At 35.4% G+C, this 23,300-nt stretch overlaps 1 protein-coding gene and 1 long non-coding RNA gene across 2 annotated transcripts in view; one reads left to right on the top strand and one right to left on the bottom strand.

Moving 5' to 3' along the window:
* LOC123865400 (EARP and GARP complex-interacting protein 1) overlaps nucleotides 1–22,604 on the bottom strand; it is a 34,409-nt gene extending 11,805 nt beyond the window's left edge. Inside the window, exons 1-2 of the mRNA XM_045906403.1 lie at nucleotides 22,404–22,604; nucleotides 21,529–21,663 (exon numbers count right to left, since the gene is read on the bottom strand). Of these exons, the coding sequence (XP_045762359.1) occupies nucleotides 21,529–21,663; nucleotides 22,404–22,445 (177 nt within the window). The 5' untranslated portion in view covers nucleotides 22,446–22,604. The remainder of the gene's footprint in view (nucleotides 1–21,528; nucleotides 21,664–22,403) is intronic.
* On the top strand, nucleotides 7,492–8,356 carry LOC123865411. Its single transcript, XR_006795968.1, has 2 exons — nucleotides 7,492–7,997; nucleotides 8,322–8,356. It is a non-coding gene; the product is annotated as an uncharacterized LOC123865411 (long non-coding RNA).
* Nucleotides 22,605–23,300: the final 696 nt, after the last annotated feature.

Here is a 23,300-nt window from a genome sequence, read left to right on the forward strand (position 1 = left end):
ATAGCAAAACATCGACCGAGAGTGACGAAGCCAGTGTGATGAGACAAAATACAGCTGAATACACTCCAAGGAAGAGAGTTGAAGAATTTATTAGTGAATACTTTTATTATTAATTAAAAAACTCCAAACTTTTGATGTCTTAATTATTTTTCTGTTTTAACTACCGATCATATTGGTATTCCGGAAAGCAGACCCAATTCCGAGAGGAGTGTAGCTGAAAATATTTTAAATTTGCACACATTTTTAAGAAATGATTCTGTGCATGATTATGCTTCAAAGTCTAACAAAGCAAAAGATTATTTTAAAAGCAAAAGATTAGATAGACAAAATTATTTGTATTATATTTGTGATTGATAAGCAGGAATTTATTAATACTTGAAGGTCTATTTGGTAACAGAGAGGAGAGGAAGCCAATTGTCATCTGTGACGGAACATACATGTACATTCAAAAATCCTCTAATTTATTTATTTAAAAAAAAACGTACAACTTAGAGCGAGCCAAAATGGCCATATTACCTTTCCCTATTGTTCCTTAAAGATGTTGTTCAACCAAGAAAATCATTAGGAAATTTGAGCAAACCAATGAAACGCCTTTTATCTTGTTCATCAGTAGAACAGACCAATGATTCTTCTAGTATTGAAGTAAATTCGAATCCCTATCAAGAAGACTCAAATGATCCACAAGACATTGAACACGGCGATATGCAACACGATACAAGTACATGTGATGTACTTAGAAGAAAATAGTGAAGACACTAATTATTCAAATATTGAATTTTCAAGAACCGGTAGTGCAGTACCATGTAAAAAAAGAACCAACACATTAAATCAAAATTAGCTAGATATTGAAAAGAAAAGCTGGAATATTTACAACAAAAAGCAAGAAATGATGACGATGAACATTTGTTATTTCTGAAGAGTTTTCTACCTCACATTCGTAAAATCCCACAAAATCGGTTGCTTTCGTTCAGAAATGACATTCAAAGAACTGTCGACTTGCTGTCGATCGATCTCCATCTTCTGGAGCTTCATATTCACTGGAACTTGTTGCGTTACCAACAAGCAAGTCCTAATCAAGAACGGCTCTTGGTCCCATCCTCTTTAAAGGAGTTATCAAGGAGTAGTCAAGGTATCAAGTTTATGTACCACTAACAGCTAGAATCTGCAGTGATCATTTAAATAATGGCAATTGGGAAGATCTAAGAGCGTCATATAACACCTTTACTGGTTTTCAAATGGATAACATGCTCGTATATTATGAAATGTGCAGGACAAAGACATATAGATTTCTCAAACATTGCTCATGTGGATCCACATATTGTACATTATTGGTTAGGATTAAATTCTAGCCAATTCAACGATCTATTGGAATTAATACCACAGCTAAGGGAAATGGTGCCATGTGCAAGTGTGGCACTAAGTATTTAGTGAAACTTAGAACAGTGGACAGTAATGAGAGACTTTCATCAATTTTTAAAATGTCGCGTCCTACTTTAGAACGTTACATGAACAAAGCAAGGTACTGCTTGCTTCAGACATTTGTGCCAATGCACTTGGGTTTAAGCCACACAAATATAACAGAAGTTGCTTCTAGAAATAAAATTATTCCTGAAGGGTTATTCGGAAATCTAGATATGCCAGCAGAAACAAAACCAGCATTTGTAATTTGTGATGGCACATACATTTATATACCTATAGAGCAGTAGTAATTATTCGTACCAAAAAAACCTACAGCATGCATAAATATGCCAATTTAGTAAAGCCTTTTCTGTTTTTATGCTGTGATGGCTACATATCAGAATGTTTAGGGCCTTACATTGCCACTCAAAATGACTCTTCCATTATGAGTGATGCATTCAGAAGTGATGACAGTGAAATGCGAAGGTTTTTCAGAGAAAATGACATATTTTTATTAGATCGAGGTTTCAGGGATGTAATACCTGAATTACAGGCACATGGTTACAAAACGTATATGCCTGAATCCATTCAAGAGGGTACTTACTGAGGTGGTCACTCATTATTCACCTATTTTATGACCGAGTGAAATACGAAGCTATTGCGTTCACAGAACCAAAGCAATAACGCGCAATACTTAAAGACTCACAGAGAAAAGCACTTTGTGAATGTTGTGTCCCGAAAAATGCGAGAAATGGCAAAGCTACTCGTATTGATTGAACTAAAAAAAGGTAAACCAACAATTAACAATTTCTTCGACGCGCTTAAACCGGAACACTACGATGATTTTGTGGCAGCTACTAAAATTGTTGATTTTGACTCTGAGAAAGACAGATTTGACTCTCCAACATTTGCCATGAATATAGGTACCAGTATTAAGCAGTGCTGTACTTTGGAAGTAACAAATCCAAGCTCTCCCTTTGGTTCTTTTAGGAATGCGTTCAGCTTTCAAACCAGATGTTAACTCTACTGCTGCAGAACTAATATATGGAGAAACACTCCGTCTCCCTGGAGAAATCGTGGTCGCTGCTCCAGACCAACCCAGGTCTGAGGATGTTGCAGATTTCGTATCGCAATTGCGACAGCACATGTCTAACATCCGGCCAGTGCCAGCATCGCGGCATTCGCAACGGAATGTCTTCCTGTTCAAGGATCTCGAAGTGTCATCACACGTTCTTTTGAGAGATGACGCTGTACGGCGCCCCTTACAGCCTCCCTATACCGGGCTATACAAGGTGCTGCAAAGATCATCGGATAAAAAAACAATCACTTTGACTTCAAAGGGAAACCTGTCGTAGTGACTATTGACAGAGTGAAGCCATACTTCCACGAAGAAGTACCACAGGAAGATCTCTCTACACCGGCACCTTTAGTAAACTACAGGACCCGTTCAGGACGTATGGTGCATTTTAAAAAACCATTTGACGTGTAATTTTTTTTTTGTTGTGTGCCTATTTTTCTCCGTAGGGGGATGGTGTGGCGACTGCATCAATTTCTGAACGAAGCCGTCACCCACAATAACCGCTCTCCTGTTCGAATGGATGACTCATGCGATTATACATTTTCGGGTCTTCATTCTATACCTCACTTTAATAATACCTAACATTAGTAAAGCTAAATAAAATATAAACTACATGAAACAGCAGTGTTGGACCTCGATGTGGGTCCACCGCCAAATGCGCCGAACTCCGAACAATGATAGACAAACTAGCATAGCAGTGAAACAGCCCCGACTTATGAATCGATCTTCACCATTATTGCTCCATGATAACGCGAGACCTCATACAGCACGAGAAACCGTTTTAACTCTACAGGAACTGCAATTAGAAACCATTCGTCACCCTCCGTATTCGCCAGACCTTGCTCCAACGGACTACCATTTTTTTCGTGATTTGGACAATTTTCTGTGTGATAAAAAGTTTTCTTCTCAGGAGGCAGTGCAAAATGCTTTCACACAGTTTGTCGAATCTAGATCGCCAGAGTTATATCGCAAAGGCATAAATGAGCTTCCTATTAGATGGCAGCAGTGTATAGATAATAATGGTAATTATTTTGATTAAATAAATATGTTAAATTAAAAAAAAAAACGAATTTTTATTTTTCAGTACAAATCGGCAATTTCATACTCTAACCCCTAATATAAGATTTGGTGCTCTTATTGCGAGTTTTCTTATGATCATTATCCTAAAGATGAGTGCAATTATTGTACATAATCCTCGCAACATTATTGTCATAAATTATTGCCTACTTAACTTGTCCTTTTTGTGTGAGACTATATTTGTTAAATTATGTGAAGTTTTATTTGTTTTCTAGTCAGTTGAAATATATAAATTATTATTATTTCTGTGTTGAATATGGACGCCAAATTACTTAAAATATGCGTAACGTGTGTTATTTGGCACCCGTATTACACTTCAGTTTTAATTGTATCAACTTTTTTTTAAGCTATGTTTTATAACTTAGGTAAATATAATAATATTAGGTAAATATAATGAGGCTGTTCAATCTCTATATGAACCAGCTGATAGAGAGGCTCAGCAAGGCGGGTGTTGGCTGCTCAATAGATGGCGTAAGCATCAATAATATTAGTTATGCAGATGACATGGTATTGCTGAGCCCCTCAGTTAGTGGCCTCAGAAAGCTGTTACGTATTTGTGAGGAGTATGCAGAGGAGAACGGACTCAGCTACAACGCAAAAAAGAGTGAGTTTCTTGTCTTCAGAGGGAGGAACAAACCTATAACCTTTACTCCTAGTATATATCTGTGCGGTACCCCTCTGAAGCGTGTAGCTGAGTTCAAGTACCTCGGCCACGTGGTGACTGAGCGCCTCGATGACGACAAAGACATGGAACGGGAGCGCAGGGCGCTGTCGGTCCGCGGCAATATGTTGGCTCGCAGATTTGCACGCTGTACAACGCAGGTAAAACTGACCCTTTTCAGAGCCTACTATCAATCTTTTTACACGTGCAGTCTGTGGACGAACTATACGCAGCGGTCCTACAGCGCCTTACGTGTCCAGTACAACAATGTGCTGAGGGCGGTGCTGGGAAAACCACGGCACTGCAGCGCGTCCGCAATGTTTGCGGATGTGCGCGTGGATGATTTCTACGCGATCATGCGCAAACGTGCGGCGTCTATGATAAGCAGAATCGTGACTAGTACCAACTCCCTCCTCAGCGCATTGGCATGGAAGCTGGACGGCCCTCTCTGGAGGACCTGGAACGCTGCACAAGTTGAAACGAGGGCGCCTAAAAGGTGGTTTGAAAGGTAGTTAATTTTATAGTTAGTAAGTACTAACATACCGTAAAACGGGGCTACTTTGACTTCCAGGGTTACTTTGACAGATTTTGGGGCTACTTTGACAGAGCGCCAAAATCGGTTTTTACTTGTGCTCAGCAAGTGCGCGTGACCTCGAGTAATATTGCGTGAGGCGCGGGGTGTGGGGAACGCGTCATAGCGCGCCCGCCGACTAGTCCGAACAGGTTCGTCGCTTGAGTTTGTTGTGTTGTGTGGTGGTGCAAAAATACGAAAATATCTTTACTTTTCGGTAAGTTTATTGTATTGTTTACTTAAATAAAACTACAATTGTGAGTATTCGTGATTAAATTGGTGTAAAATAAGGATTTTTATTTGTTTTAGGTTACCTTTGTATTTGTTTGTATTTACAAATGAACTACAATGGTCAGAGAGTATAAAAGAAAACTGGGTGCCCGGAGTTACAAAAATTACAGCGATGAAACCCTTGCAAAAGCCGTTGCTGAAGTGAGGGCAGGTCTTCTTACCCAGAGTGCGGCTGCCAAGAAGTATAAAATAAATAGAACAACTATTCTAAACAAAATTCACCACCAACATGAACTAAAGCCGGGTCATCCAACTGTTTTGACTCCTGAAACTGAAAAACTAATAGCCGATACCTTGAAAATATTAACAGATTGGGGTGTTCCTTTTACTAAACGCGATATCCAAATTATTGTTCAGATGTTGGTCACCAGGGAAGGTAGGGTTATAAAACAATGGAAAGACAACTCACCGGGGCCGGACTTTGTGACCGACTTTGCAGCGCGAAACAACCTTACTCAGAGACTGGCCACAAATATCAAACCTGCTAGGGCATCAGTGGGTCCTAATGAGATAAAAGAATTTTTTGAAAATGTGAGACCAGCTCTGGAGGAGACACGTCCAGGTCTTATTTACAATTATGATGAGACGAACGTGACTGATGACCCGGGGGCAATAAAAGTTTTAGTCCCTCGAGGTCACAGACGTGTCGAACGAGTCCAGGAGCATTCCAAATCATCGGTCAGCATCATGTTTTGTGGCACAGCAGACGGAAAAATGATTCCTCCTATGGTTGTCTACAAATCAAAGCACCTGTACGAGAACTGGACAATGGGAGGCCCACTAGGAACAATTTACAGAAATAGTCATAGCGGTTGGTTTGACATGAACCTCTTCGAGGTATGGTTCTTCAAGTTGTTGTTGCCGAGCATCCAGGAAGAAAGAATTGGAAATGAAAAAGCAGTTGTCATAGGTGATAATTTAGCTTCGCACTTCTCACCTGAAGTCGTTCAGGCAGCAATACAAAATAACATTCATTTTACGACTTTAACACCAAACTCGACGCACATAATGCAACCCCTCGATGTGGGTATATATGGTCCTTTAAAAAGACAATGGAGAAAGATTTTGGATACTTGGAGAAAGGAATCGAGAATACGGGGCATCATTCCAAAGCCACAATTTCCCATGTTACTGAAGAGACTGATGGATGCAATGGCTCCCAATTTGATGAAAAATTTGCAGAGCTCCTTCAGAACTACGGGATTTTACCCTTTCGACCCTCAAGTTGTTTTACAAAAGCTCCCAGGTGAACGCGAACAAGAAACAGGACGTATCCTAGATAGCTGTCTGCTGGAGTTTTTAAAAGAGACGAGGGGTTACAATACTGAAAGAATTCGTCACAGAAGAGGGAGGAAAGTCGTTAATAAGCCAGGAGCACAAATATTGGTTACGAGCCAAAAAGATAATGCAGAAGAAGATGCCCCAGAAATAGATGTCCCACCCACCATCGACGATATTCCAGAAATCGATTCCCCACCTATGCCAGAAGTCAGTTCGCCAAGCACCTTCAATAACTCTCCAAAATCGATTTCTATTTTAGATTTTCCAACTATGGATGACTCTCCTGAAATAGAAGAAAATGTCTCAGCTTTCGAAAATAATCAACCTTCTACCTCTGGACTGCTTACAAAGAACCAGACTGATTCCGACGAAGATGTGCCTCTGAGTTGTTTGGTTCGCAAGAAGGAAATCAAAAACAGGAAAAAGGACAAGAAGAAGAATAAGAAGGAGTCCAATTTATGTTATATCTGTAGGTGCGACTATAGGTTCTACCGTCATTCTGTTGACTGGATATGCTGCATTACCTGTAAAAACTGGGTGTGTGGGATGTGCAATAAGGGCTCAAACAATCCGTCATACGAATGTGTCGTGTGTGAGGATGACTCTGACTAATTGTTTCTTGCCTTATAATATTGCCAAAATTGATTGTTACCTTGTCTTGTTTTTAAATTGATCTCAATTATATTAATTATTACTTAAGAGACTGATTAAGTGCCATTATTGAATTAATAAAGAATAATTTAATTATTACTTAAGAGACTGATTAAGTGTCATTATTGCGTTAATAAAGAATAATCCATGTAGTTTTCAATAAAATAATAGTTTTTTTGGTCAAAATGATGTCAAAGTAACCCGTGCTTTGACTATCTTTGACTTCAGTTGCATTTCAATGCCCTGTCAAAGAAACCCCACTTCTGGGGTTACTTTGACATTTAATAAATTACCAACCTAAACCTCCAAAACCTGTTCAAAGTAGCCCCGTTTTACGGTAGTTTTTGAGTTATCGTTACTAACACTTTGATTTAAGTTTAGGTACTAATATAGGATTAAGTAAATAATGTTACTAACACATAAATATGGACTATGTATAATGGTCTGAAATAAACGTTATTATTATTATAATAATATAATAATACTGTTAAAGTTGATTAATGTACGTTTGTAGGTTTATAAACCCATTAGTAGAACCCCGCGGTTTCACTCGCGTAACTTACGATTCCGTGGGTATATCGGAATAAAAAATAGTCTATAACATTCCTCAAGAATAATATGGGGTATAGATTCAAAAGCGCCTCTGTCCAGTTTTTTACCCAACACGTTTTTAGACGTGCAAAGCCGTCTCTATCTCATACTAAATTCAATTTGAAATTCTCGGTGAGGTGCAAAAACGCCTCTATTATTTAATGTAGTAACAAAAGCGCTTGTATCCCGCAGCGACCAATCACAGAGCCGGGCTGTGTTAGTTAGCGTAATGGCGTCCGCGTGTTGTTTCTTGAACATTTCGTCCCGTTATTTTATTGATTTTTAATAGTAAAAGAACGCAAAATGGAAGTTAATAATGCATCAGTGCAGCATAATAAAGGAAGAAAACGGATCCGCAATGAAAAACAATGGAAACGTAACGTGCAAAAGCGTGCAAGGTAAGTTTGCCTGACCATGTTTTGTATGAGAAGATGGTTAATGGACGGGTCAATACCGTGATGACCAAGCAACAATATCGCGGCGAACGCACCTCTTGCAATAAGATTTATTATGATGATTGTTTAACTTTACGGAAAATTTTACTCTATTTAAATTATTTTATAGATTTAAAAAAAATTCACTGGCAAAAGAACTAAAAAATATTTTATTGTAATGAGTTACTTTTATTTAAAATATTAAAATTAAATTAATGTAAAAACTGTAGATTTAACCTTAGTGTCGTGAGTTTGATTCGCACTTGACCGGTTTTTTTTATATTACAGGTATTCTGCTAAAAGACCACCGGATATAACTGATACAAAAAATTGTGTACATAAAAAATTGGGTAAACTTAAATGCAACGATTTAAATCCTCAAGACATAAGAAAATTTCACCAAGCATTTTTTTCTCAAGAGACGGCGGACTTAATATCGATCACCCTTTAAAAAATTCAAACCTCTGTATTTTACACTAGGAAAGGTGAAATTTTGGAAATTCCTGAAAAAGGTACCTAGGTAATGAGTTTTTTTTTTCAGGCTAACAACAAATATCAAATTGGTAAACCGGTGAATTATGTGGTGCAGGTAAAATTATTGGGTGATGTACAACGAAACAAAGTTCCCTCAAATCCAGATGCATGTTTAGATGTCAGTGAATTATCATCTTTTTTAAATATAACTGGGTTAACAGAAATTATACCTATATGTATTTCAGATGTTTCTGGTGTATTACGAGACATTGAATCTCAAGATCATAACCAGGTAAATTTTTAACCACTTTTTATTAACACTTTACCTACGTATGCGTACCTATTCTTGAATGTCAGCTTTATTGATTTTCTTATTCATCTTTATCGTTCATTTGTTTAATCGTTTCAGATTACCCAAACAGAAACCAACTCGGAAGGAAAAGACTTTTCACCGAGTGATGAATCCGATTTTGATCCCAACTCTGCTTACATGAGTAACGATGACATTGTAAGATTACTTTCACATACATACTTAAAATGATAGTTTCATAAAATTTATTAGGTATTTGTCTACAGCTTACCACAATGCGTTTACTTTGTTGGGCTGGATGCATTTACTTGTTGGCCTATGTGATAACGGTACTTTCAACGATTTTTCTCAATATACTGTAAACTGTTTTAAATATTTAAAATTTTTAAATACTATCCGTACAGATAAGGCCGGCCTTACCTTACAACGGATAAGGTACAGGCAGGCACTATCTATCAGCATACATGAGATGCATAGCGACAATCTGCTAAGTGCGAGTGAGAGGTGAACAGAAAGCGACGCCATTTTCAATCCCATTCTTTATTATTGTACGGGATATAACTCCTTTATCCATCTAATTTAACACATCCACATCAAACAAAATATTTATCCTAATAACCATTTCAGAGCACAGAGGATGAGTACTACGATGACCAGCTAGTTAAAAAACAAATGCGTCGTAATAAATGGAAGTGTGAAAACATTCAGAAAAACAAGAGCAGAAACACGATAAGTCGTCGTAAAAAATTCTCTAATAAGATAAAATGTAATGAAGATGAAGTAGTAGCACCGGAATTGCAGATAGAAGATCATGATTGTGTCAGCGGAAATACAGACAGAAAGTCCTGAAGGAGTGTCACCGGAAATACAGATAGACAATTGTGAACAAAGACATGTTTACAAGAAAATAGGTAAGCGTAGATGGGATAGAAGAAATGCCTGTTTTTATAGTCAAGCCAGAACGTATAACCTAACTGCCTTTCCTCCTCAGGATTTCTTCCGAGAGAGTTGAATGAGTCAAAATAGTAGCTCTTTGAGATAATAGTCGCGAAAGTCTGGTAGTTCGACTGGAGACGTCTACATTGTCCACCCGACGGATTGTGCCTGCCATGTACTCGGCATTACGTGAAACAACATAAGACTCCAAATGCCGAAAGTGTCCTTAAGTTCAGCCGATTTATTTTTAAGAATTTCCTCATTATAGCTAATCACCAAATATCAAGCAGAGACGATCCCCGTACCATCACAATACCAATTGACAACAATCCAAGAAAATAAGTCACGCTGTGTAACCATGTGCCGGTGGGTTGTAGAAGTTGTTAATGGAAGGATAAAAAAGGATTATAAAATATTCCGGCAAGAATACTTTAATCGTGCTTCCACACATTTAATGAAAGATTCAAAAATTGCAAGTTAGCCCTTGACTGCGATTGGTTTATTAGTTTAAAAGATATAGATCAAAATGTGATATTATAAAGTCAGGTTAATCCAAAAAAAATAATGAATTGAATTAAGTAGTTCAAATAGGACTTATTTGAAAATATTATGAACGAATAAGTATTGAGTTCAGCCACTATTTCTTCTTTTCATAGATGGTAGGGCTACACTGTCTGCACACTGTCCCTTTTATGTAAAAAGTGACAAAAAACTGTTAACAAACGACGAAGGAAAAAATTTCTTTAGGGTTTTTAAAACATCGGCAAAATTGACTTTCTTGTAAACACAAATAATGTAAGAGAAACGGCGGCAAGGAATTTTATTTTTGAAATTTAAGGGTGGTAAATTAAAAGGAAAAAAGTGGATGAACCATTTTTTCAAAGGAACCCTGAATTACCAAAAGCCATGCAGAATATTTTCTAAGGCAAGTGCGTCAGTCCCACACATATTAGGAAATGATTTCGAGATTTGCCTGCAAAGATGCAGAAATGTACCTGCAAGAGGAAAATTCGGAGAATCCCGAGAAATATTTTGACATAAATGAGATAGGTCCAAAAACCAATAATAATGTAATAATGTCCAAAAACCAGTGTTATTTTGACACAAAAACTATCATTCGAAGTTTAATGTTGCCTCTGGACAGGAAAAACAAAGTTTACTATGCTATGCAACTTTTCTGCTAGCGGTGAAATAGTTCCAGCGTTTATTGTATACCCATTGCAAAGAATTTCAAAAGAAGTAGCTTAATCAGTTCCAGATGAATGTGGAATCGGACGATCAGATTCAGGTAGGATGACAGGTCAAACATTTTTCAGCTATATTAAATTAATCTTTTTGCCTTGGCTACAGAAAAATTTCGCTTCGCGTACTTCTGCTAGTTGACGGCCACAAGTCACATTTTATGGTGAATGTGCGCAGGATTAGTTTGATTGTTTAACAAGTGCCCTAGTGGACTATCATTCATAACAGGCGATACTATCCGACTTTTACACATTTAATATTTTCTTGAAAATTCAGGCTTTATAAGAGTTTATGATTTCACGGCTGCAAAGAATCTTGATAAGGTTTGGTAAATGTTTCCAATCTAACCACCAGAAATGCATTGCTCTGCAGCTCGCAACTATCGACGTTTTTTATTTAAAAAAAAAACTGTAGCCTTCAAATAAGCCAAATCAACCAGAATTAGTGACGACGGCGTACTTCTATCGGAATTTACCAAAAAATATCACACCGCTAGTCTAATATCCATTTTCTGATGCATTCTATTAGAAACGTTTTGGTCGATATAAGACACATATTTCTGAAGACTGGAGTAGAATTAATTGTACGGGGTAATTGACTGGTACTACTCCGTAACTAGTGAAAAATTTAGTATGCATTTGTGTTTCCGGTTTTACCACTGAGGATATTGAGCAAGCAAAGCGGCTGTTATTCGAGGTTGTGCCAACAATAAAACAAAACATATCGAGAGGAAAAGATGGTAAAGCACAGCGGGAGGTAAAAATAATATTATCTGCCTTTTCAAGAACACGGATCCAGAGAAAATTCAGATCTGAAGTTTCCTGCGACTTCGCCAGAAGAGGAAACAAGATGTTTATAGAACATGAAACACTATCAAAGAAAATGAAAAAGATATCAGAAAATATAGACATTCTTCTCGAATTGCTTCCTAAAAATGAAAACAAGTCTAACAATTTAACGACTCGACTCGAGCTAACAAAGATGACAGTACATCTTACATTTCTACGAACTCCAATGATGGCGCAACAGCCACACATATTATTAAATTAGAGGTGAAAAAAAAAATACCAAAATACCTCAACAGTGAAAAAATGCTAGGGTAAAGATTAAATATTATACTCCAAAAACAAGTAGAATTCTTGCTAACACGAATGAGATAATTTATGATACTACAAAAGAAATTGCAGAACCAGAGGATTGTAAAAAGTACTCATTTAATAATTAATATTTAAATCTATCATTACTAGACCACGTCATATTAATATTTCACCATAATTTACTAAGTGAAAATGTTTCGACGTGGGACACTTACCTGCTGATATGAAAACACCTTGTAAATCTTATAACAATGTCAATAAGCTTCCTGGTAGGTACAGTTAACGTACAAGTCTCCCTCTGTTGCCTGATAATAATCTTTCAGCAATGGAAGATACAAGTGAAACCTGTGTTAGCACATTTTTCAACACATCAATTAATGATGAGGAACTCATTGAAGCTTTGATTTATTGTGATTTACTGGATCCAGCATAATATGGTAATGAATTGTATAATATTTGTGGAGCAGTTGATTCAATCGTGTAAGTATCCAAACTTAAAATTATTGATGGGTTTTATATGCTTCTATTTTTTGTTTCTAGCCCAACTGAATAGACAGACGCTTTAGGTGACGCTTTAAAGCGGTCCCATGATTTCGCAGCAAATAACTCTGTGAAAAGGCTGAAATAAAATGAGGGAGCCTGAACTTCGTCTGGTCAACAGCCAGACAGTAACTCCATTACACAAACCGCATATTCGAAAGTAATAAAGTGAAGTGTAATACATATTTGCAAAATTTTTATAAACGAAAGGTATTTTTCTAATAATTTAAAAAGTAATTTGCACAAATGTAATAATTTAAAGTCACATTCACCGTTGTCAAACGTTTCAGTAATTGATTCAGCTTTTGGACAAAGGCTACCTAATAACTTACATGATAAATAGTCAAAATGACGATTTATCGATTTTTAAGCCTCCTGAATCATATTTGAATTCAATAAAAAATGATATTTTATTCCTTATTCAAGATTTGATTAAAGAACATACTGTTTTAAAGGTAAACTTCATTTTACATGCAGACAACAAACCAAAGAACTAACAAACTCGTTCGAATTTCAAACATTATATTATATAATTTTCCGTGGAGACGATCTAAATATTTTCTTATCAACATTATGTGACACTCTTAAAAATTAAATTAGTCATTTTGAGAAAAAAGATAAAGGTTGGAGCTTAACACACATAAAATGCTTACGTATGAATGTACGTAAATTTAATCCGCTTGAAGGTACATCATATATTGATTTACCTTAAGATATACAGCAAAAAGCAGTGATAATGTTAAAAATGCTGATTATATGTGTTTTAAACATGCATTACTTTTTGCTTTGTATCCTCCTACTAAAAACAAAACCGATAGAGCCTTGTCATACAACATGCATTCTAGTAAACTTAAGATTGATGGTTTATCATTTCCCATCAAATAGGATAACGGATAACGGATAGGTATACCCAAAGTGGTAAAGTTAAACAATATAAGTGTGAATATTTTTTGCTTAGAATATAGCAAGGAAAAGAAAAATCATTCTAGTATACCAATAAAAGATTATAATGCACAGCGGGAGGTAGAAAATAATATCATCTGTCTTTTCAAGAACACGGATCCAGAGAAAATTCCAATCTTTATGATGTTTCCTGCGAATTTGGCAGAAGAGGAAACACAAGATATGTTTACAGAACATAAAACACCATCAAACAAAAAAATGAAAAAGATATCAGAAAATATAGACATTTTTTCGAATTGCTTCCAAAAAATGAAAACAAGCCTAACAATTCATCGACTCGACTCCAGCTAACAAAGATGACAGGTACATCTTATACTTCTACGAACTCCAATGATGGCGCAGCAGCCACGCCACACATATTATTAAATTAGAGGTGAAAAAAAAATACCAAAATACCTCAACAGTGAAAAAATGCTAGGGTAAAGATTAAATATTATACTCCAAAAACAAGTAGAATTCTTGCTAACACGAATGAGATAATTTATGATACTACAAAAGAAATTGCAGAAACAGAGGATTGTAAAAAGTACTCATTTAATAATTAATATCTAAATCTATCATTACTAGACTACGTCATATTGAGACTACCCGTTATCAAATGCTAGCAAACAGTTTTGCGCTAAATTAGCACCGTTCTCAGGCCTATATAAGGTCATAGAACAAAAGTCACCCGTAATATTTTTACTAAAATGCCTCGAAGGCGGGAAAATATGTACGGCACACGTAAAAGATATGAAAAAAATTCCATTTATAACATGGACCAAAATCGTATCGTATGGTATAATGAGATCATACCTAAGTATCGACCCGGCCTTAAATCCTATACACGCCACTGAATGTACCAAATACCCTCAACACGGAAATATAAAGTGAGACAGATAGGGAATAACAACTATGATGAAAAGAGATAACAAAATCAGAAGAAAATACAGAAGTACCCGTATTGGAAAAATAAAATATGAAGAGATATAACGCGGAAACTGAGCAAAGTCAGCTCAGTTCACCACAATGTCAGACAGAGTGAAAGTTATTAGTGACACATTGGTAGAAGAAATCCCCAGCGGAACGGGATTCAAATAAAGCCCCAAAAGCAAAATTGAAACCGAAGCACGCAACGCAATCGTCCTAACACCGAAGGAAAAAAAAAATGGAGGTGAACAAAGCAACCACTTCCGTAGACGAAAGCCTGCACATCGATAGTCACACGGCGTCAGGCGAATACCAGGCATTTGTCGCGGAGGTGGAGAAGCAACCAAAGAAGAAAAAAAAGAGACGTGGACGGAAACGCAACGGCGGGACCCGATACGGCATCGTCCGAATGCCGCAATACGTACGGAAGAACCAATAAAGAAGTAAGGAAATCTCGAAGAAAAGGGCATACAAGGGGTCCCTGACAGATAATATGTAGAATTAACGTAGAATTAAAAATAAACCACCATGTAAGTAACAAGATACCTAACTCTGTGATTTTTACAGGTAAAAATCCTCCGACGGGGGAGGGGGATATAACGAGGCAGTCGCCAGCGCAACTCCGATGAGTCACCGTGGCCTACGTGACCGGACGCTCGTAGGCATCGGCGAAACTTCGCGAACATTCTACGAGCACGGGATCAGTAGCCAATCAGCGCAGCCTGCGACGCTTCGCCCAGCTCAAGCAAGGAAAAGAAAAATCACCCCTAGTTTACCAATAAAAGATTATAATGCACAGCGGGAGGTAGAAAATAATATCATGTCTTTTCAAGAACACGGATCCAGAGAAAATTCCAATCTTTATGATGTTTCCTGCGAATTCGGCAGAAGAGGAAACACAAGATTTGTTTACAGAACATAAAACACCATCAAACAAAAAAATGAAAAAGATATCAGAAAATATTATAGACATTTTTTTCGAACTGCTTCCAAAAAATGAAAACAAGCCTAACAATTCATCGACTCGACTCCAGCTAACAAAGATGACAGGTACATCTTATACTTCTACGAACTCCAATGATGGCGCAACAGCCACACATATTATTAAATTAGAGGTGAAAAAAAATAATACCAAAATACCTCAACAGTGAAAAAATGCTAGGGTAAAGATTAAATATTATACTCCAAAAACAAGTAGAATTCTTGCTAACACGAATGAGATAATTTATGATACTACAAAAGAAATTGCAGAAACAGAGGATTGTATGTAGGAGGAGAAAAGTACTCATTTAATAATTAATATCTAAATCTATCATTACTAGACTACGTCATATTAATATTTCACCATAATTTACTAAGTGAAAAATGTTTCGACGTGGGACACTTACCTGCTGATATGAAAACACCTTGTAAATCTTATAACAATGTCAATAAGCTTCCTGGTAGGTACAGTTAATGTACAAGTCTCCCTCTGTAGCCTTATAAAAACTTAAAATTATTGATGGTTTTTATATGCTTCTATTTTTTGTTTCTAGCCCAACTGAATAGACGCTTTAGGTGACGCTTTAAAGCGGTCCCATGATTTTGCAGCAAATAACTCTGTGAAAAGGCTGAAATAAAATGAGGGAGCCTGAACTTCGTCTGGTCAACAGCCAAACAATAACTCCACTACACAAACTGTATATTCGAAAGTAATAAAGTGAAGTGTAATACATATTTGCAAAATTTTTATAAACGAAAGGTATTTTTCTAATAATTTAAAAGTAATTTGCATAAATGTAATAATTTAAAGTCACATCCACCGTTGTCAAACGTTTCAGTAATTGATTCAGCTTTTGGACAAAGGCTACCTCATAATTTACATGATAAATAGTCAAAATGACGATGTATCGATTTTAAGCCTCCTGAATCATATTTGAATTCAATAAAAAATGATATTTTATTCCTAATTCAATATTCTATTAAAGAACATACTGTTTTTAAGGTAAACTTCATTTCACATGCAGACAACAAACCAAAGAACTAACAAACTCGTTTGAATTTCAAATATTATATTATATAATTTTCCGTGGAGACGATCGAAATATTTTCTTATCAACATTATGTGACACTCTTAAAAATTAAATAAGTTATTTTGAGAAAAAAGATAAGGTTGGAGCTTAACACACATAAAATGCTTACGTATGAATGTACGTAAATTTAATCCGCTTGAAGGTACATCATATATTGATTTACCTTAAGATATACAGCAAAAAGCAGTGATAATGTTAAAAATGCTGATTATATGTGTTTTAAACATGCATTACTTTTTGCTTTGTATCCTTCTACTAAAAACAAAACTGATAGAGTCTTGTCATACAACATGCATTCTGGTAAACTTAAGTTTGATGGTTTATCATTTCCCATCAAATAGGATTACGGATAACGGATAGGTATACCCAAAGTGGTAAAGTTAAACAATATAAGTGTGAATATTTTTTGCTTAGAATATAGCAAGGAAAAGATAAATCACCCCTAGTATACCAATAAAAGATTATAATGCACAGCGGGAGGTTGAAAATAATATCATCTGTCTTTTCAAGAACACGGATCCAGAGAAAGTTCCGATCTTTATGATGTTTCCTGCGAATTCGGCAGAAGAGGAAACACAAGATTTGTTTACAGAACATAAAACACCATCAAACAAAAAATGAAAAAGATATCAAAAATATAGACATTTTTTTCGAATTGCTTCCAAAAAATGAAAACAAGCCTAACAATTCATCGACTCGACTCCAGCTAACAAAGATGACAGGTACATCTTATACTTCTACGAACTCCAATGATGGCGCAACAGCCACACATATTATTAAATTAGAGGTGAAAAAAAAAAATACCAAAATACCTCAACAGTGAAAAAATGCTAGGGTAAAGATTAAATATTATACTCCAAAAACAAGTAGAATTCTTGCTAACACGAATGAGATAATTTATGATACTACAAAAGAAATTGCAGAACCAGAGGATTGTAAAAAGTACTCATTTAATAATTAATATCTAAATCTATCATTACTAGACCACGTCATATTAATATTTCACCATAATTTACTAAGTGAAAAATGTTTTGACGTGGGACACTTACCTGCTGATATGAAAACACCTTGTAAATCTTATAACAATGTCAATAAGCTTCCTGGTAGGTACAGTTAACGTACAAGTCTCCCTCTGTTGCCTGATAATAATAATCTTTCAGCAATGGAAGATACAAGTGAAACCTGTGTTAGCACTTTTTTCAATACATCAATTAACGATGAAGAACTCATTGAAGCTTTGGTTTATTGTGATTTACTGGATCCAGCATATGATAATGAATTGTATAATATTTGTGGAGCAGTTAATTCAATCGTGTAAGTATCCAAACTTAAAATTATTGATGGTTTTTATATGCTTCTATTTTTTGTTTCTAGCACAACTGAACAGACTCTTTAGGTGGCGCTTTAAAGCGGTCCCATGATTTTGCAGCAAATAACTCTGTGAAAAGGCTGAAATAAAATGAGGGAGCCTAAACTTCGTCTGGTCAACAGCCAAACAATAACTCCACTACACAAACCGTATATTCGAAAGTAATAAAGTGAAGTGTAATACATATTTGCAAAATTTTTATAAACGAAAGGTATTTTTCTAATAGTTTAAAAAGTAATTTGCATAAATGTAATAATTTAAAGTCACATCCACCGTTGTCAAACGTTTCAGTCATTGATTCAGCTTTTGGACAAAGGCTACCTAATAACTTACATGATAAATAGTCAAAATGACGATTTATCGATTTTTAAGCCTCCTGAATCATATTTGAATTCAATAAAAAATGATATTTTATTCCTTATTTAAGATTCGATTAAAGAACATACTGTTTTTAAGGTAAACTTCATTTTACATGCAGACAACAAACCAAAGAACAAACAAACTCGTACGCATTTCAAACATTATATTATATAATTTTCCGTGGAGACGATCTAAATATTTTCTTATCAACATTATGTGACACTCTTAAAAATTAAATTAGTAATTTTGAGAAAAAAGATAAGGTTGGAGCTTAACACACATAAAATGCTTACGTATGAATGTACGTAAATTTAATCCGCTTGAAGATACATCATATATTGATTTACCTTAAGATATACAGCAAAAAGCAGTGATAATGTTAAAAATGCTGATTATATGTGTTTTAAACATGCATTACTTTTTGCTTTGTATCCTCCTACTAAAAACAAAACCGATAGAATCTTGTCATACAACATGCATTCTGGTAAACTTAAGTTTGATGGTTTATCATTTCCCATCAAATAGGATAACGGATAAGGGATAGGTATACCCAAAGTGGAAAAGTTAAACCATATAAGTGTGAATATTTTTTGCTTAGAATATAGCAAGGAAAAGAAAAATCACCTCTAGTATACCAATAAAAGATTATAATGCACAGCGGGAGGTTAAAAATAATATCATCTGTCTTTTCAAGAACACGGATCCAGAAAAAATTCCAATCTTTATGATGTTTCCTGCGAATTCGGCAGAAGAGGAAACACAAGATTTGTTTACAGAACATAAAACACCATCAAACAAAAAAATGAAAAACATATCTGAAAATATAGACATTTTTTTCGAATTGCTTGAAAAAATGAAAACAAGCCTAACAATTCATCGACTCGACTCGAGCTAACAAAGATGACAGTACATCTTATATTTCTACGAACTCCAATGATGGCGTAACAGCCACACATCTTATTAAATTAGAGGTGAAAAAAATTACCAAAATACCTCAAAACTGAAAACATTCTAGGGTAAAAAGATTAAATATTATACTCCAAAAACAAGTAGAATTCTTGCTAACACGAATGAGATAATTTATAATACTACAAAAGAAATTGCAGAAACAGAGGATTGTAAAAAGAACTCAATTAATAATTAATATCTAAATCTATCATTCGTAGACTACGTCATATAAAAATTTTCACCATAATTTACTAAGTGAAAAATGTTTCGACGTGGGACACTTACCTGCTGATATGAAAACACCTTGTAAATCTTATAACAATGTCAATAAGCTTCCTGGTACAGTTAACGCACAAGTCTCCCTCTGTTGCCTGATAATCTGTTAGCAATGGAAGATACAAATGAAATCTGTGTTAGCACATTTTTCAACACATCAATTAATGATGAGGAACTCATTGAAGCTTTAAACTATTGTGATTTACTGGATCCAGCATATGGCAATGACTTGTATAATATTCGTTGAATTTCAAAAGAAGTAGCTTAATAGGTTCCAGATGAACGTGGAATCCAGCCACTATTTCTTCGTTTCATAGATGGTGGCTACACTGTCTGCACACTGTCCCTTTAACGTAAAAAGCGCCAAAAAACTGTTAACGAACGACGAAGAAAAAAAATTCTTCAGGGTTTATAAAGATCGTCAAAATTGGCTATCTTGTAAAAACAAATAATGTAAGAGAAACGGCGGCAAAGATTTTTATTTTTGAAATTAAACATCGAACGATTTGCATGATCTGTATTTCTAAACGGTATTGTCAACATGACAAATTGACAAGTGATTTGGCACCATTTTTTCTTCCTTCTTCTTTAAAATTATAGGGAAACGGGGCACTGGTTTCTTATAATTTTAATTTGCACTGGCTTTATTAGTGGCCCCTCTTTTTTGATTATTGCGTAAAAATCGAAACTTAATTAATTTCAGTCTTTTGTAACATTGTTACTTTTCACCTTGCACCACTGAAGCTGAACCCAAATTAGCCAAAGACAACATAAGATACGCCGATGTTCAAAAAACTTAAGCCTTTTTGAGAAAATATGCTCAGAAAAGCAAGCACATCCTTCTCATTAATACCAAACGAAAAGAGATAAAAAAAGGGTGTGCTTGCTTTTTATCTTTTTTGTTTGCATTCATTTTTGGTTTTTGTTATGTTCTTTATTTTCTAATAAAAAATTTGGTGCTATTTGGAGTTTTTCTGACAAATTTTATTAGGCTAGAACTACAACTAGTAGGTAAATGTATGAGAAGAAAGCCAGGGCTTCCACTCAGATGCGGCATGTCGAAACAGATGTGCCTGCTGCAGATAGAAAAACTGGCACACACTCAGCCTCATCTATCCAAACATTATTCCCCTGTCCTTCCTTCGCTGAAGGTCCCTAAAGTTACTCTAGAGACGACAAAGGTCCTTGTCATATTGTCAAATTGTTCATGTCTTGAGAGATGTGGCAGACTCATCTGCAGAGGTACCTATCTAATATCTATCAGCAAACTAAGTGCTGTCACTAAAAATAGCACAGCAGTGTTGAAAATCATCTCACTTTATCTCTCAGCAAATATTGCCTGGTAGAGATTGCTCTAAGCAATAAGGCAGCCTTTGCACACAATTGTTTTTTTCTCTTTTCTTCCTTCTGTTTGTACTCCAATTGAGAAAGTGTGAAGTGGAATATTGCCGAGTGTTAAAGTGTTAAAGTGGCAAATTGTAAAGACAAGTGGTAAAGTATAAGAAATATAGCATTAATTATGAGTAAGTTATGTTTTATTTCACTACTATAAATAATAATAAAATTAAAATCCTGAGATCACAAAATGTAGGTATTTGTTGGCGCAATCTGAGATAGCGCCAACATTTCAGTTGTTTGTTTACATGTTTTTGTGTGCAATAAAGACTTCTATCTATCTATATCTCTGTGCACTAAAATTCAGTAAGTTTCTTCATACTAATAAATTCACAAATATTGTCAGTGATGCTGTAAGAGTGTGGGACGTAATAAAATTAGCATAGACTTTTTGACTGCTCAAGCAGCCAACGAATTCTTGGTCAGCCCAATACTCCCACTCACTTAATACAAGGCAATTAAAATCCTTCTATTATGACATAGACATCAGCCTAGAAAGGATTTCTGAAAATTTAAACTCTAAATACTAGGTAAAATAGGGGTTCAAAATTTGTGTAGTCCACACAAAGTTGTGGGCATAAGCTAGTAATAAACAAGATCTAACCTTAGTATGCAGAGCTCCCGTGTCCTCCTCCAGCTCAACAATGTGTACTTGATTTGTGTTAGGCTTTAAACTCTGCGTGCCAATCAGGAACCGTATGGCATCACTTTCACCATATTGTGGTGATAGTGCTCTGGTCTGGGAAATACATTTTTTTTTTTAATGAATCGTGCTGATGGCCTTTTGAATCTAATAATTGTTTTTTTTTTTAAGAATTTCTATAAATTGTGAGTTTAAGTTCTAATCTATTATATCTAATCTATTGACAGAAAAATTTAAGAATAAATCTATTTATACATGACTGCCCAAAAAAGAGGAGTGTAATGTTTTTAGGGTGCATGTATTTATGTGAGTTTCTTTACTCTACCATAACCTCTAAATGCCTCAACAGTTTTGGATCATTAGATTTCACAATTCAGTGCATTTTTTTAGGGTTCTATACCAGAAGAGTGCCAGCGCAACCCTATTACTAACTTAGTAAAGCCTCCGAGGTCAATCTGTCTATCTGTTAGCGGGCTGTATCTTGTAAACCCGTAAACCGTAATATGTAGAGTTGAAATTTTCATAGAATGTGTATTTTTCTATTGCCGCGTTAACAACGAATAACAAAAATTTCAAAATGGAAGCGGCCTAACTTATTTAAAATGGCCGTTGACTGTTGCACATATCTATGACTGTTGCAGTCTGGTTGCAACTTGCAGTCATCCAAATCTTGAGGTTTGAATTTTGCTGATTATTTTCACCCTCGCAAGAAAAAGCAAGTTATGCCATCGGTCTTGGAAATTATCACTAGCATCTAAAAATTTTTTTTTTATGTGCTTATTTCAAATTCTAATTTTATTTGCTAAAATGGAAGATTTAAAATTATCAACACGTACCTGATGTTCAAGTCCATAGATTATTGAATTTCCTTCCTCCATTTTCAGCGAATATTCACTATACAAAACACTATAAATTAATGATCAATTATTATTGATAAATTTTCTGCAAAACTAAAGAAAAATCAACATCAAGCTCGCTGCTCGCCTGCACGCCAGACGCCATTTTGGACACATCACCACAGAACATTATTACCGGACACAATAATAAATCACTGACACAATGACACAATAGACAACACACATCACAGACCAATAACTTAAACATGTTTTGTTTCTTTTTTTTCTGGTTGGTGTTTTACATCTGTATATACTAGTGTTTCCACTTACGATTTTGGTTTTACCTATAGTTTCTGGAATTCGTGGTAAATTAGGTAGCAACCTAGTTAAGTACATATCCTATTTTTTTTTGATATCCTGATTTAGACTCACATTTCGTTCTGAACCCCATTATTTGTTGATGTAATCGCAAAATCCCAGAGGAATAGGAAGGGCGCCAAAATCTAAAGTTTGGTTAAATTAGATGTAAAATTATCTCAATATTATCAGGCGTTTCACTAGTCACTAAACTATGCTTAGTACCTACCTATTTTATGATATCACTAGATTTGTTTAGTGAAATGGTCTAATTGAGTCGTCTTTTTAACATCTCTCAGCTTATGCTATTGCGCTGTGACATATCTACAAAAATAAGCTATTATTCCGTAATGGAGTATAATTTTCAAGCTGAAAAAGGACTTGCCATACGACATACTTTTGACATGACTTAATATTATGACACACAGAGTAAATATGGTGTCTTTTCTCAGATTATACAAGTCATACTACCTGAAGTTTGATTTTATCCTAAACTAGGCTAAATACAACATAAAAACCCTTCAACATAAAAATGCACAA

The sequence above is a fragment of the Maniola jurtina genome, chromosome 5 (assembly GCF_905333055.1).
Source record: "Maniola jurtina chromosome 5, ilManJurt1.1, whole genome shotgun sequence".
Lineage (NCBI taxonomy): Eukaryota > Metazoa > Arthropoda > Insecta > Lepidoptera > Nymphalidae > Maniola > Maniola jurtina.